This window comes from Quercus suber, unplaced genomic scaffold, assembly GCF_002906115.3.
Source record: "Quercus suber isolate HL8 unplaced genomic scaffold, Cork oak 2.0 scaffold_874, whole genome shotgun sequence".
NCBI classification, from domain to species: Eukaryota; Viridiplantae; Streptophyta; class Magnoliopsida; order Fagales; family Fagaceae; genus Quercus; species Quercus suber.
In genome coordinates, this window is record NW_027070304.1 from 155,213 (window position 1) to 171,853 (window position 16,641).

Sequence of the window (16,641 nt, forward strand, 5' to 3'; positions counted from 1 at the left end):
TGCCGCCGTCGGTGTGAGGGTTTGGGCTTTGTGTGAATGTGTGAAGGAGAGGGAGAGGGTGAGGGCGTTCTGGTATTTTGAGAGTGAGAAGTGAGTGAGAAATGAGTTTAGATATTAGAAATAAAAATGAGTTTAAGCGACCTGGGAAATTTTTTAAACAGTACTCGAGCTTCCCGAGCTCGAGTACTGTTTGGAATTTTTTAAATCCAATTGCTAGAAGCAATTGGTGCCAATACAGATTAATACCCGAGTTTAGTGAACTCGGGTATCTCATTGAACAGTACTCGAGCTTCCTGAGCTTGAGTACTGTTTGGAATTTTCAAATCCAATTGCCATGTCAGCAATGCCACGGTGGAGCTATAAAATGTAGTACTCAAGTTCACCAAACTCGAGTACTTAAAAAAGTGGTACATCGCCAATTATTTCCGAAACAGTGTTTTTTGGCAAAATATTTCTAAAATTGATGGTAATGGGCCATTTTGGCCAGAGAGGTGTCTAACAACATTTGATTTAGTCCATTGTCCATAGTAGTGGTATGATGGGTGTAGTGGCATTGAAGGAAGGCAAAAATCTTGGCATCTATGCCCACAATAAGAGATTGTTAGTTGGTGGAGCGAATATCATGCTCTTCAATTTTAGAAACCATGTATTTCCATGAATGGAGTCTCGCACTTGTACCCTTATTCTGTTATTCACTTCACAATAGAAAATGATATCTTCGGCCAACTTAAGTTTTCTTCAAACAAGGATGTTTGGACTTTTGGGCTCATTATTATGACACTATATTTTTCATATCTTTGATATAATATGTTATGATTAGAATAATCTCACTTTCATTTAAGTTTATCATTGACATTATTTATTATGTACTAATCATAGATTCATAATAGACCATTTTAATAATTATATAATAGATCATTTTAATAACTATTTAATGATATGCCGCTAGTCTTATTGCTATTTTATCTAGGTGTATTAGTTTAATTATCTATACCCTGTGCGTGCCGAGCAAGCTAATCATGTTCTTAGAAGCTCTAAGAATGTATTAGCCCACTTAAGCCTTACTTTATGAATTAAAAAAAATAATAATAATAGCCCACTTAAGCCTTGGTCTTCGTCCCCCCTCATTACTTAATCTGTAACATGAGTTTGAGACTTGCACGCCAATCCATCCATTGGTCTTCCTCTCTTCTCATTTTCAAATCACCGTTGCTTCCTTGGTCTAATAAATACCCTAATAACCACTCTCTGTCTCTCCCATTGTCACAACTCACAACAATGGGTAAGCGAAGTGCAATCCATTCTCAGTCAAACCCAAAGCTTCCTCCTGAAGAACCCACTTCTCCGCCTGAAAACCCATCTTCCTCCTCCGAAATCCCCCTTCCACCCCAAAAAATCAGAAAACTATCCTCCAGAAACAAGGATTCTCAACAGCCAGAGCCAGAGCCAGAGCCACAACCACAGGTCCCTAATTCGGAAGACTCTTCCATTGCCAAACCCAGCGACCCAACCCCATCTGAGACCCCTAATACCCTTTTGCCCATAATATCTGTAAACCCATTAACACTCGATGGCGAAATTGATCTTGCCCTTAACCATTTGCGCAGCTCCGATCCACTCCTCACCTCCCTAATCGATTCGTATCGTCGTCCTTCTTTCGAATCTGACCCCTCACCACCATTCTTATCCCTCACCAAAAGCATTCTCTACCAGCAACTCGCTCCCAATGCTGCTAAAGCAATCTACAAACGCTTCGTCTCTCTCTGTGGCAGCGAGTCCGAGGTTGTCCCCGACAATGTGCTGGCACTCGACGCCGCCGAGCTCCGAAAGATCGGAATCTCCGGTCGGAAAGCGACTTACCTNACTAGTTCTAGCCTTGCTTTGTCAATCTATGTTTTGGCTATAAACATGGCAGAGGGATCTTTTGCCCATACCAAATCGGCAAGTTGATTTTTTGTATGTTAGTTCCCAAGCCCCCAACAATTCTATACTAAGAGACTCATTGCTCCTGGCAGGGCTGTGAGCCAGCCTTCGCCAATAAATTTTCATCATTTACATAGTGAGAAACCATAGGTTTTTTGTTTGGTAACTCAAGGTGAGCCGTGACTTGGGATGCCCTTTAATGTCCTATTGACATGTTTCCATTTGAGGATGACATTGTGTTAGACCTGAGGAGCCGTTTCCAAGATGGTTTAGGGTTTTTTGAAATTGAGACATTAAAGAGGTGTAAAGTCTCGAGTAGGTTGGCTGTTTTAGGTAATTGTGGTAATTGTGGTAGAATTCTATGGTGTCAGTGAGTCATCAAATGTATTCAAAGCTGGCTGTGAAGAGTCTTCCTTATTGGGGAGACTTGATTGGGATGGCCCATCATTAGATATCTTACCTATTGGTGAAGCAATTGGCAAATCAAACTTCCTTAACTCAAGGTCTAAATCCTCTAGCTGTTTCTCAAATGACTCTTCCCCATTATCACTTTGCACAAAATCAGGAGTGGAGTTATTTCGGCTAGCTATAACCGTTTTAGTGCTGCAAGGTAACGGTTTTTTCAAAAAAAATGTCTTGATGAAAGATAGCCCCATCCAGAGTTGGCCTTGATGGTGAAACTAGAATATTTGACAAATAAAATAATGCCACATGTTATTTGGAGGATAAGACATAAAGTCACTTTGACTAAATTATTACACATGTTGCCAATTATAAGTGACCACATGTCATTAAACTACCTCTAGAATCTTATAAATAGAAGGGTGCTCTCTACCCTTGGGGAGGAATTTAGTCATGGATCCTCTTAGAAGTTCTGAAGCTTTATCAAAATCAAGTTTCAAAACTTACAAGAACTGCAAACACAAAAATCTATTGGATTTACATTTAAATTTTCAAATACAAAGGACATTGGAAGAATGTTAAGAAAAAAAAATTTCTAACAAAGGTAAAGTAAGAGAGATTCATTATAATATTGTTGGATCCGCTGTCAAATTTATCAAAGAGTTTCAAGGGGATTGAATAAAATGACTATTATTTTGTAATAGAATACAAATAAGAGAATTTTGCCCATTCATTCATCAAGAGACAAAATTCATATTTTGTGAATTATTTTTAATTGTTTGATTTTGAAACTTGAAATTTTGCATTTTTCAAGATGCTTATAACTAAAATGAAGGATTGTCACTATGAAAAAATAGTTCTTCAATTTTTTTTTTTTGAATTTACCAACAATATTTTTTTGAGCAAATGACTTAAAAAAATTAAAACCAGTTTTTTTAAAATCCAAACCAATCAGGGCCTTAAGGTAATTTTTATTTTAAAATTTATAAGAAAATTTAGTTGATTCCAAAAATAAATAAATAAATCTAAACCAAAAATAATCTAACCTCGATTTGACCGGAGCCCATATCTAGAGTATTGTATTAGGTGCATATGCAATAGCACTCAATGGATGAGATTTAGAATTTTAAAATAATAATAATAATAATAATTTCAATCTCAATCATATGGATTAGAAAAGTTTTAATTTTTTTTAGGCGAAAACACCATTTTAGTCCCAACATTTTGGGGTCACAGTCAATTTGGTCCTTACATTTTAGTAGTAGTTAATTTGATCTCTGTTATTTTCAACTTACACTTAATTTGATCCCTATTGTTAACTCATTAACGGAAAACGTTTACATGGCAAACGGTTTACACAGTTAGTATACCTAATATTAAATATTAAATGAGATGCTGACATGTTTAAATTTTACTGGTTGATATGGCTATATCAGAGCATTAGCATTGGTAAATTCTAATTCTACTTTATTTTACCATTTGAAAAAGCCACGTTATCATTATACCATACCATTTTACAATCCCTCCAGCATCCCAAAACTCTATTTTTATTAAAATATTATTTTTTAAACTTTCTTTCTTATTTCTTTCCAACTGTCACTTTTTTTCAGGCTTTGGCATGATTCAATTTTCCTGGGCTTTCCAACAGTATTTTTTTTCCCTCTCTTTCTCCCTCAACCTTTAGCACCGGTTCAACACACAGAGCCACACACACACACAGACCCATGATACACCGATCAACCTATCTAAACCCATCACCACACACACAGAGCCACACACACACACAAATACAAACCATCAACAAAGCCACGCACATATAAACCTTCAAACTAGTTGGAGCCAACAACGGCCACCACACCCACCACCCAAGCCATCGATCAGAAACCCACCGAAGCAAACCCATTAAAAAAAAATCATCACCGGAGCCATAATTGGAGCTACCGATGATTAAACCAACCGATCCACCCATCGATCAACAGATCCACCTTTTCAAACCCACCATCAACCGATCCCAGCCCACCGATCCAAACCCAGCTCGTCGATCCACGATAAAAGATGAGAGAGAGGTCGTGTGAAGCTTCAGCGATGGAGATAGGTAAGGGTGAATCGGGTGAGATGGGTGAGGGTGAATCGGGTGAGGGTGAATCGGTTGAGATGGGTGAGGGTGAATCAGGTGAGAAATTTCAGAGATGGAGATGGGTGAAAAAATTTTGGAGATGGCGATGAAGCTTCAGAGATGAGAGAGCAGATGAAGAAACAGAGAAGGAAGAGAGAGAAGAGAACAAAAATAATGTGTTGATGAGAGAGAAATTTTGGGGGAAAACATTATAAAATATATATATATATTTTTTTTTTTTACAATACTACTACAGTGCAATTCTATATTTAGAATTGCACTGTAGCAGTATTGCAAAAAATTTGCAATACTGTCGTTTACAATTCTCTGATGCAATAGTTTTTGGGATTACAAATGTCAAATCCTCTTTACACTTGGCATTTACATTATTCAATACTAATGCCCTTCGCGCTTAAATGGAAAATAAAGCCACATTACCTTTTAAAAAAAAAATTACCGATTTGTTTTTTCATTATCTTTAGTTTTTCACTTTTTCTTTTCCTTTTAGAAACCCAAAATATCATTAAAAAACGTATGAACTCTGAATCCCTTTTACTTATTTTTTTCTTTTATCTCATCTTTTAAGCTTTCATCCCTCTCTCTCTTTCTCTCTCTCATTAATCATTTAATCTTTTATTCATGGCCAAAGAACCCATATCCCAAATTCAAACTAAACCCCAAATCTTTCCCAAATCCACCAAACACTCATCTTAGATCCATCCCTTTTCTGTTAAGCAAATCTTTGTGAAAACCTTAACTGACAACGTCATCCCTCTGGATGTAGAAAGCTCCAATACGGTAAAAAACATGAAGGCCAAGATCCAAGACAAAAAAGTCATCCCTTCTGATCAACAACCATCTTTGTTGGAAGGCAATTGGAAGACAGTTGTACTCTTGCCGATTACATCTGCAAAAAGTTGACACTAGACAAGGCGGCAGCAATGCAGGGCTGGAATCTTATGGGTTGTGCTTGAGATGAGGAGATCCGGGACAGAGGAGTCACGGTCAATCTGTGGCCATGGATCGGACTTCGTGGTGGGTCTGTGGTGTTGGAAGAATGGGTTTTGGTGAATGTGGGTTTGGAGATTTTGGCTGAAATTTCTGGAATTATTTTATCTTGCTTGACTGATATCATAAGCTTTTTTGTGATTGAAAGCCAATTTGACAGTTAAAAATAATGTGATCTGTGTTGATCTGCAATTTTTGGACTAAATTAGTGTTCGATTATCAAGAAAGGAATTGGAATGAAATTTTGTTTGCCTAGCAAGAAATTGCAAGAAATGAAAAAAAAAATAATGTTGAGAAAATAAAAATGAAATTCTGAATGGATAAAAAATTTGTAAGAATATTAAAAGAAGAAATAAAGAAAATGAAAAAAGAAATTGATATAAAAATATATTTTTTTAAAGAGATTAAATTCTATAAGGATAGGGTGTAAAAATTATGTTTTACACTATCCAATAAGTGATTGTCACATTAGCATTTTACTTAAAATTTATTAAAATTTAATACATCTTACCACACCTAATAACATCTCAATAGATTCTCAATTTGGTTGGATTTATATATGGGTATTAGAATTGATTGAGTGTGATTGTGTTTATTCTTAAATATGTAATAAGATGATGTGGCACGTTGGGATTAGAGAAGTAAAATATGAGTTTTACACCACATCCTTATAGAATTTAATCTCTTTTTTAAAAGTTGACGTGACTTTATTTATTGCCATCTAAACAATGTGGCCACGTCAGCCACTAAAATTCAAACATATCAGCCTCTTATTGAATATTTTAATATTAAATATGTCAACTGTATAAATCGTTTGTCATGTAAGTATTTTTTTTAGTGAATTAACAGGAGAAACTAAATTGAGTGTAAGTTAAAAATAATAAAGGTCAAATTAACTGCTACTAAAATATAGAAACTAAATTAATTGTAACTCCAAAATATGGAGAACAAAGTTGTGTTTTCGTCTTTTTTATTTTAAGACTAAGATTGAAAATTAATTTCAGTTTTTGAAGTCAATTACACTATTGTGGTCATCATGTTCTGCCCATTGAAAGCTACCATATGTGAATAGTACACGAACTCTACTGTACATCCAATCTCTTTCGGTTCCAGTCTAATTTTATTGTCGTTTGGAGACTCAATTATTCGTAGACTTTTGCTTGGCAGCAATGCTTTTAGGTAAGCCAACATCAATCTTTATACAGACTACAGCTAATTCCGTGAATTATCAGTCCACTGTGCATTTAAGATTGCGGAAATTTAGTTCAACATAATTCCAAACTAATTAAAAGTGATAATAGAAAGTCTGTCTGACAAAAAAACTGTAGTGATGCCAGAAGGAATGATAGTGATACATAATAAATTAATTTCACTAACGATGACTTAGTTTTCTCACTTCTGTTAGAGCAGATAGAAGATTAAATATAAGTTATATATAGATTTTGTTTGTTTTTACTACTATACATATACCCTTTAACTAATGACAAAAGCTTTGATGTTCAACCGGTTGATATTCCTTAGTGTCTTAAATAGAGATATTTAGTGCGGCAGGCGTTTTGCATTTTTCTCTAAGTCCTGCGCTCAGTTTTTTTTTTTTTTTGAGAGTCCTGTGCTCAGTTCATAGACTAGTAAATACGAAAAAATGCAAATGTAACTTTAAAATTAGGTCTCATAGATACTATTCATAGTTTTAAAATTATTTTGTTATAGTATTTGTAGCGATAAGTTTTTAATTTTTAGCAATAATCGGTATCCAAACAGACCCTTAGTGTGCATTAAGGAAGTAATAAAAATTATAAATTATTTTACTATTCAACTTATTTTTGCTACTATTCATAGGTTCTATTGTACTTTTTGTTCTATTCATGAGTTCCACTCCACTTTCTGTTTTATTCATGGACCCTACTATACTATTTTAACTAATTTTTATTTTTATTTACCATACTTTTAGCAATAAAATTTCAGTTTTAATAAAACTTAGTGTTCACATTAATCTCTTATCCCCATTATTACTATCGAAATATTAAAAGAAAAATATACTCTTTAGCTGACAAAATAAAATTACAACCAACATCTTGGCCTTTACTTTTCAAATGTGAGATGATAAGCTCAATATCAATCATTTTCAACCTTGACCTTGTCAGTGCCAAAGGAACCTAGAGGGCAAAGACGACAACCATGTTATAATCTCTCTTTTTGTAACATACAAAGATTTTCTTGACCAGCAACTTTTACCTACCATCTCTCATTCATGTTGTTTCTCCAAAAAAAAAAAAAAAAAAAAAATCTCTCATTCATGTGCCAACAAAATTTGTACGTTGGCGTGTTTACGTGGGAAAGGTATTTTGTCATTTCTGTGTGAGACATCTCTCTCGCTGACACATGGGACCCGCTTGATGAATATGAAAATTTCTTGCTTAAATTATGTGACACTTGTGCATGTTTTATCGTTTTATAATTTTCAATTTGTTTATTTTTGAAATTGTTCAATTACGTGCATATGAAAAGCCTCATGGCCTGTTTGGATATTTAAAAAGAGAGAGAAAGTAGAGTAGAGAGAAGAAGAATAATTCAATTACTTTATTTAGAAGTTTTTTTAAGGAAGGAGGAGGAGGGGTTTGGAGGAGTTTTAACTACCTCTAACCCCTCATTTTTAATTCTTCAAAATTGGAGAGATTTGGAGGAGAGATTTGGAGAGAGAGTAAAGTAGATAAATTATTGACCAAACAAATTCTCAAATTTACCATTTTTAAAGTAACAAAATTACAAACTGATTATATAGATAATCTTTGTTTGTTTCCTGAGAAAATTTAAGGTGAATGAAAAAAAAAATTGAATCTTGAAGAAACACGCAAGTTTCACAAAACTGATCACACTGACCTTTGATTCAAACTCAACACAGTAAAAGAATTGTATGAAAGAAACAGAGAAGAGAAGAGAGAACGAAGAGAGAAATAGAGAGAGAGAATTGAAGAGAATTCTTGAGAGAAAAGAAAAATGATTCTTGTTATTTTCTCAATGAATCAATATTATACATCCACCTCCTATATATAAGCATTAACAGGAAATAGATAGAATTAAGATATTTCTAACGGTCCTAACTAACTTCTAACAGATTTTCCCGCCACAGCAGCTGGAGCTTGATTCTGTTTGAATCTTCAACTGACTCGTGCAATACTAGAACTACACATGTCATAGCTGACTCTCCTCCATACAGAAACGACACAGTTTTGGTTAAGTATCTTGCACGTGCGTGGACTCATCACGTGGGAACTTGTTTAACTGTCTTCCTCCTTTGGACTGCAAGTGTGCTATGTTTTTCCATCTTTATCATCCCCTCTCAAACGAATGGGAGAGGTACGAGGCATGAGTTTGTCACGAAAGAAGAGAAATAAAGGACCAGGTAAGGGTTTAGTAAATATGTCAGCAAGATTATCCTTGCCAGAAATGAAGGAAATGGCTAGATCCTTGCGAAGAACTCGTTCTCTGACAAAATGAAAATCAACTTCAACATGTTTGGTCCTAGCATGAAAAACTGGATTTGAAGCAAGGGCAATGGTAGACACATTGTCACACCATAGAACTGGAACATGATGGAGAAACAGAAGCAAATCACGAAATAATTGCCTAAGCCATGAGAGTTTAGCAGCAGTGGTGGCAAGTGCTCGATATTCTGCCTCTGTGGAAGATCTGGAAACTGTAGTTTGTTTCTTGGAAGACCAAGAAATAGGATTTGGACCTAGAAACACCATAAATCCAGTAGTTGATTTCCTATCAAAGGGATCACCGACCCAATCAGCATCTGTGAAGGCAGTGAAAGTAAGAGGCCCTCGAGAAAAATAAATCCCATGAGAAAGTGTACCCCTCACATAGCGTAGAACTCTCTTGGCAGCCTCCAAATGAGTAGTGGTAGGAAATTGCATGAACTGACATAATTGATGAACACTGAAGGCCAAATCAGGTCTAGTAAAGGTGAGGTATTGAAGAGCACCAACCATGCTTCGATATGTAGAAGGATCAGATATTGTTTGAAAGTGGAAGGTTCTGTGAAGTTGTAGTCTATGGTAGCTTTATAGCTGAGTTTAGGCTTGGATATACTATTCTTGGACCTAGTTTGCATAGGATGAAGGTTAACTGGAACATTGGGTATGGAAGGTGGTGAACTAGAAGGAGCAGAAGCAACCAGTGAAGGAGAGTGAGCTGGAGGAGTATTATGAGATGAGGAAGTATGGGAAGGATTTGGGGAGTGAGCACTGTGAAAAGAGTGATCAAGGGAGGAAGGTATAGAGAATGTGGCAGAAGGGACAGAATTTGGAGGAGGCCCTAGAATAGAAATCTGATTAAGGGAATGCAAAAATAGGAAATTGGATAACCAAATTGAAGAAGATTTAGAAGTGACAGGTGACTGTGGAGTAGGAGTGAGTGTAGGAAAAGGGAATTTGGACTCATTAAACAAAACATGTCTAGAAAGGTACATAGAGTTTGCAATTGGATCAAAGCATAAGTAGCCCTTTGAAACAGAAGAGTAACCTAAGAAAATACATTCCTTGGTTCTGGGTTCAAGCTTGTGTAAGGTGTAAGGTCTTAGAAGAGGGTAACAAGCACACCCAAAAATTTTGAGTTGTTTTAAGTCAGGTTTAGAGTGATATAACAGAAAGTAGGGTGAGTAGAATTGAAGAGTGGCAGTAGGTAGTAAATTGATGAGGAACATAACAATTTGGGCTGCATAAGACCAGTATTGAAATGGAAGAGAGGCTTTAGGCAGCAAGGTAATTGAGGTTTCTATGATATGTCTATGCTTTCTTTCCACTAGACCATTTTGCTGTGGAGTATATGGACATGAGAGTTGATGAATAATACCATGAAGAGATAAGTAAGTTTCAAATTCTTTAGAAACATACTCACCACCCCCATCTGATCTTAGAATTTTAAGTTTAGAGAAAAACTGAGTTTCAGCCATGGATTTGAATTTAACAAAGACAGAAAAGACCTCAGATTTATGCTGGAGAAAGTAAATCCAAGTAAACCGAGTGTAATGATCAACAAATAGCACATAATATCTGAATTTATTGATAGAAGAAACAAGAGTAGGGCCCCATACATCAGAGTGTACCAATTCTAGTGGTGAATGTGCATCAAATTGAGAATTAGGAAAGAGAAGTCTATGAATTTTACCACTAAGACAGTGTGTACAAGAGACAACACCATTACATTTATTCAAAGGACTCTTAAGCATAGGAAAAAGAGTGTGCAAGACTTGAGCATGTGGATCTCCAAGCCTATTGTGCCATAATTCACAAGATGAAGAAGTGGAAGCAACATGGTTGCAGACTAAAGAAGGGGAAACAACATGGTTGCAGACTCTAGAAGGTAATGACAAAGTAGGAGCTTTACTAGGGTAGATAGGGTATACACCCTGTTCACTCTTGCCCTGGTAAAGCACCTTCCCCGTGCCGAAGGCTTGAACAGATAAAAAATTCTCATCAAAATAGCAGTAATAATGGTTATCATGGCAGAGTTTGTGAACAGAAGCTAGATTTGAAGCAATTGAAGGAACCCTAAGGACATTGTTAAGATGTAAAGATGAGTTTTGAGTGGGAAATTGAACTTTACCTATGTGAGTGATGGGAAGGTTTTGGCCATTACCAACAGTTAGGTGGTCCTGTCCAGTGTAAGGCTTTGGGAAAGACAGTGCATTGAGGCTGGATGTGACATGATCCGTAGCAGCACTGTCAGCTAACCATGGTTGCTCTTGAGTGATTACAGCATTTGAAGCTGTTGCCATAGCAGCTAATTTTGTAGGAGGATGCTTCCCTTGGTATGCATAGTCTATGCGATGATAGCAGTCAATGGCTGTATGACCATTCTTTCCACATATCTGACATGAAGGTCTATCATTCTTCAAGCCTTGAAACTGTGAAGATGAGGTAAACTGATTGGCCTGATTTTGATTTGAAGAGTATGGTGAGTATTGCTGTTGTGGAAAGGCATTGAAACCTCTACCACCACCATTACCTCTTCCTCTATTGTTATTCCTTCCTCTACCTCTATTATTGTAATGATTATAACCACCATTGCCACCAGATCTAGGTGTAGCATTCACAGCCATAGCAAAGGTTTCTTTAACATCATTTGAGTCATTCAAAGATTCTTCTTCTGAACCAAGCAAAGTGGTGAGTTCATCAAAACTCACTGGTGTACTCCTTGTACNTGTTGATCATTACACTCGGTTTACTTGGATTTACTTTCTCCAGCATAAATCTGAAGTCTTTTCTGTCTTTGTTAAATTCAAATCCATGGCTGAAACTCAGTTTTCCTCTAAACTTAAAATTCTAAGATCAGATGGGGGTGGTGAGTATGTTTCTAAAGAATTTGAAACTTACTTATCTCTTCATGGTATTATTCATCAACTCTCATGTCCATATACTCCACAGCAAAATGGTCTAGTGGAAAGAAAACATAGACATATCATAGAAACCTCAATTACCTTGCTGTCTAAAGCCTCTCTTCCATTCCAATACTGGTCTTATGCAGCCCAAATTGCTGTGTTCCTCATCAATTTACTACCTACTGCCACTCTTCAATTCCACTCACCCTACTTCCTATTATATCACTCTAAACCTGACTTGAAACACCTCAAAATTTTTGGGTGTGCTTGTTACCCTCTTCTAAGACCTTACACCTCACACAAACTTGAACCCAGAACCAAGGAATGTATCTTCTTAGGTTACTCTTCTGTTTCTAAGGGCTACTTATGCTTTGATCCAATTGCAAACTCTATGTATCTTTCTAGACATGTTTTGTTTAATGAGTCCAAATTTCCTTTTCCTACACTCACTCCTACTCCACAGTCACCTGTTACTTCTAAGTCTTCTTAATGCATCAAAACTGCTGGAGCTTGATTCTGTTTGAATCCTCAACTGACTCGTGCAATACCAGAACTACACGTGTCATAGCTGACTCATCACGTGGGAATTCATTTAACTGTCTTCCTCCTTTGGACTGCAAGCATGCTCTGTTTCTCCATCTTTATCAGTCCATGCCTTTGTACACCTTCTCTTGATTTAGGGTACTTGACATTGTCTGTGATAAACTAGATGCTACCACTAGAGCCTTTTGGTGGGATCATGATCTAGGAACTCATAAATTGCACCTTATCAATTGGAATGAGGTTTGCAAGCCCATGAAAGAAGGAGGACTAGGTTTGAAAAAGTTTAAGTTGATGAACCAGGCCATACTAGCTAAGCAATTTTGGAGGATTGCCCACAACCCTCAATCACTCTTGGCCAAGATTTTAAAGGGTAAATATTATCCTAGAGGCTTTATTCATGATTGTTCTCCCAAACCTTATAATTCATGGATTTGGAGGAACATCATTAAATCAGAAAATATTAAACTTAAGGAAGGTAAATGGTGGATAGGGAGGGGTTCTGATATTCCCTTAGCTCACAAAGATTGGTTTTCTCCATCAACCAACCTTGGAGTTTCTAGCTGTTCTCAAACTGATCCTAGGACTGTAGCTGATCTTATCAATTAGTCCACAGGTGCTTGGAAACCTGACTTGATCAGGAGTTTATATCCTTACCAGGTCTGCAAAGAGATTTTCAGTATGCCTATTTCCAAAACAGGATGCTTCAATGATAAACTGCTTTGGAAGCACTCATCTTCTGGTGACTTCCAAGTTCATAAGGCTTATTCCTTGCTTTTTGAAGATTTTCAAGCCTCTTGTTCTAACTCTAGGCCTAGTGTCTCAATTCCTAAGGTAGTTTGGAGATTGATTTGGAGCGTTAAGCTTCCTTTGAAAATTGAGACTTTTGTTTGGAAGCTGCTGCATGACTATCTCCCTACTTTTTGAATTTGAACAGTAGAGGGATTAATGTCAATAAAGATTGCCCTTTTTGTAATGCTGAGGTTGAAAGTTCCACGCATTTGTTTCTCTCTTGTCAGTTTGCTAGAGCCATCTGGCATGGTTCCACTTTGTGTTTCCATACCTCTTCTTTGTCTAACATCTCGGCCCAAAATTGGATTTGTTCCTTGTTGATCAGACATAAGAAGTTGAATCCAGAGGATATGAGTTTTTTGCAAAATCTGTTTACAATTCTGTGGTCAATTTGGAACCATAGGAATGTGGTTGTACATGACAATATTTGACCAGACCCTTTTGGTGTGTTGTTAATGGCTCAAACTCTGTCTTGCAGGTATCAGGAAGCTTTTAGCAAGGAAGAGTCTCAACAATTCAAGGAGTACAAACACTCAAGTGATCCTAATCCTACTGAGGGTCAGTGGCAAATAGTTCTTAAACAAACAGGAGCAAGAAGGAAAGGTCATTTTGGTAGTGCTTTTGCTTATGAGGCTAAGAACAGACAAGGTGAAGTGGTGTTTTGGGGGGTCAGAAGCTGTGTAGCAAGCTCAGCTGCTGGGGCATTGCATGAAGCTTTGGTGGAAGCCTCTATCCAGGCAAGGACCCTTGGTTTTCAACAAGTTTTGGTTTTCAGCAACTGTAGAAAGTTAGTCCTTCTCTTTAATGGGTGTGCTAAGCCTGATTGGAGAGAAAGAACAATGATGGTAGATCTTAGCTGCATACAACAAGCTGGTGTAGTGTTTAAGTTGATTTTTGTTCCTAAGGTTGTCCTTGAAAATGTATACCACTTAGCTAGTTAGGCTACTATTGTGCCAACTCATGTTTGTTGGCCTCATATGTCTCCTGTTGTTACTTAACTGTTTGTATTTCTTCCTTTTCTGGTATCCAAAAAAATAAAATAAAAAAGACTTCATGAAAAGTTCCTGCCAAAAGGAAAAAGAAAAAAAAAGATTATGAAAAGTTGGTAGTCTTGGTTGGGTTTACGCCATTAGCCAATTTTAACCTGTAAAAGTTGCTTTGTTCCTAATTACCATTCTCTAGACGCACAGGGTTGTACATAATGCTCCCTTGTCCTTTTTCATTATTTGTTCTAAATAGGACAATATGCACCTAAAATGATTGCAACAATAACTGATGCCGTATACGGTCTTCAAAATTTGAGAAAGAAAATAGGGTAAAATGCAAAACTGACCTTCTAAGTTTCTTCAGATTTCATTTCAGTTCTCTAACTTTGTGTTTGTTTATTTCAGTCCTCTAACTTTCAAGTTTATTCAATTAAGGCTTTTCCATCAACTTTTGTTATATGTTGTGGTTAATTTTTCAATTTTATAATTTTTTCTTCAAATTTTTTAAATTAAAAAAATTCAATTAATGATTGAAAAATATTTTCCAGATTTTTTTTTTCAAAATTTTTTAACAAAAGTTAACGGAAATGACTTAATTGAATAAATCTGAAACTGAGAGAACTGAAATGAACGAACGCAAGTTAGAGGACTGAAATGAAATCTAAATAAAGTTAGAGGGCCAATTTTGCATTTTAGCCTACAAAATAAATGGAGTAGGTGAGAAAGAAAGTCTATTGTTTCACATAGGTGGGTTTGGGAATTGAGGAAAGTGAGCAAAGGAACGTTCCTAGAAGGTGGTTGCTTGTTTACAATCATCGAAAAAAAGTTGGTTTTATTAAAAAAAAAATCATAAATGACTGTTTTTTCATAATAATCACTACTCACTTTATTTGAGTTTTATATATAAAAAATATTAAATTCAATATTTCATAAAATAGTAATAATATATATATATATATATTAGCAGTAATTCCATAACATACGTTGAAATAGACCAGTATCAAAACATTTCATTCCATTGAACAAGTTGAAACGGGTCCGAAACGATATTAATAATATTGCATCAAATTCATATTGTATAAACGTTTTTGTGTTATAACTCCTATAAAGTTCACACAATACTTTACTAATAAGGGTAGCAATTGCTTGATCTTGAATGAATTGTTGAATTGTTTGGTTTTATTATATATATATATATATATATATTCTATAGTTTGAGGATATGATGCTATTGTCATTTTTCTAAGGCCTTGTTGATTGAAATTTCATCTAGAACCCTTGATCGAATTAATTATGTTGCAACAATTATACACCTTATTTGATCCAATCTGTGGGACCTAGAAATTGGAACAACGGAACCAAACTCCTAAAAATATTGATGTTTTTTAACAAAATTTTGTGTCATACTTATTTTTGGTATCATGGTTGTTGCAACATCTTGTAAAATCATTAAGTTGTACTACAAACAACTTTATTGGAGTAGTTTTGTTACGATATGTATATTTTTGATAATCTTCCTACAATATTTATAGGATTCAAGCTATTGTATATTATTTATATTTTCTTTATCGACTTCCAATTTTGTAGTTATATTCATTATTTCTATGAAAATAATACATAACAATTATTTAGTGGTTCTATTATATTTATATGTAAGGCATGTAGTTAAAAAAAAATTCATTACCAAATTCAAAATAAAAATACATATTTGGTATTGTAAGGGCAAGTTTTGGATCCTAAGCCCAAAAAGCAACAGGGTTAAAGCCCAAAGAGCCCAACACAATGAATTTGTAGAGAGTGGGCTTATAGGTTGGGCTTCAATGGAAGGACCAACGCGCACAATGGATTAAGGGAAGTAGGAAAGTAAAGAAAATTAAGTTGTATGCGAAGAAATTTGCTCCTCGGCAAAGTCCGAGGAGAGTAGTTCTTCGATATATTTCTTCAGACTTGGTTACAATTTCAGTTCTAGGTTGCTACAGTGTTTTCTTCCACAATTTTTCAGATCCCCCTGTTCTGGTGGGTTTCTTACGTTATATAGCCTCTTTCTATTGATCTTGACCCTACATTTGTTGATCACATAGGCCACCACCCTAGTGCTAGTCCCATCAGACGTTTCCCCAAATCTTCTATGAGTTGTGGCAACTAAGACAGCATTGTTCAAGGGTCTTCACCACATAAATGCGGCCAGGGCGTTTGGTGGGGTGCAATTAATGTGGTGGCAGCTTCCATCCCTTTAGACACTATAGACTTAACCCCCTCTCTGAAGTCCTTCCCCTACAGTGTGGCCTCCTCTGACGATATGTCAGTGACGTGGCCATAGCTCGCCTCCCTGGCCTCATTGTCCGAGGGGATGGTCTCCTCAAAACTGCACTGGACTCCTCGGCTGTGGGTACGACACGTGACATTGTTATCTTATTAAATTGTTGTACCCCACAATAGCCCCTCAAAACTCCAGTTTTTTTTCCTCTTGTTTGAGGAGGAAAATG

The 16,641-nt window shown here is 36.1% G+C and overlaps 1 protein-coding gene across 1 annotated transcript; it reads left to right on the top strand.

Moving 5' to 3' along the window:
• Positions 1-1,278: 1,278 nt before the first annotated feature.
• On the top strand, positions 1,279-1,950 carry LOC111999576 (uncharacterized). The gene has a single exon (XM_024031706.2). It carries the CDS (start codon positions 1,279-1,281, stop codon positions 1,948-1,950), a length of 672 nt encoding a protein of 223 aa, XP_023887474.2.
• The last annotated feature ends 14,691 nt before the right edge of the window (positions 1,951-16,641 follow it).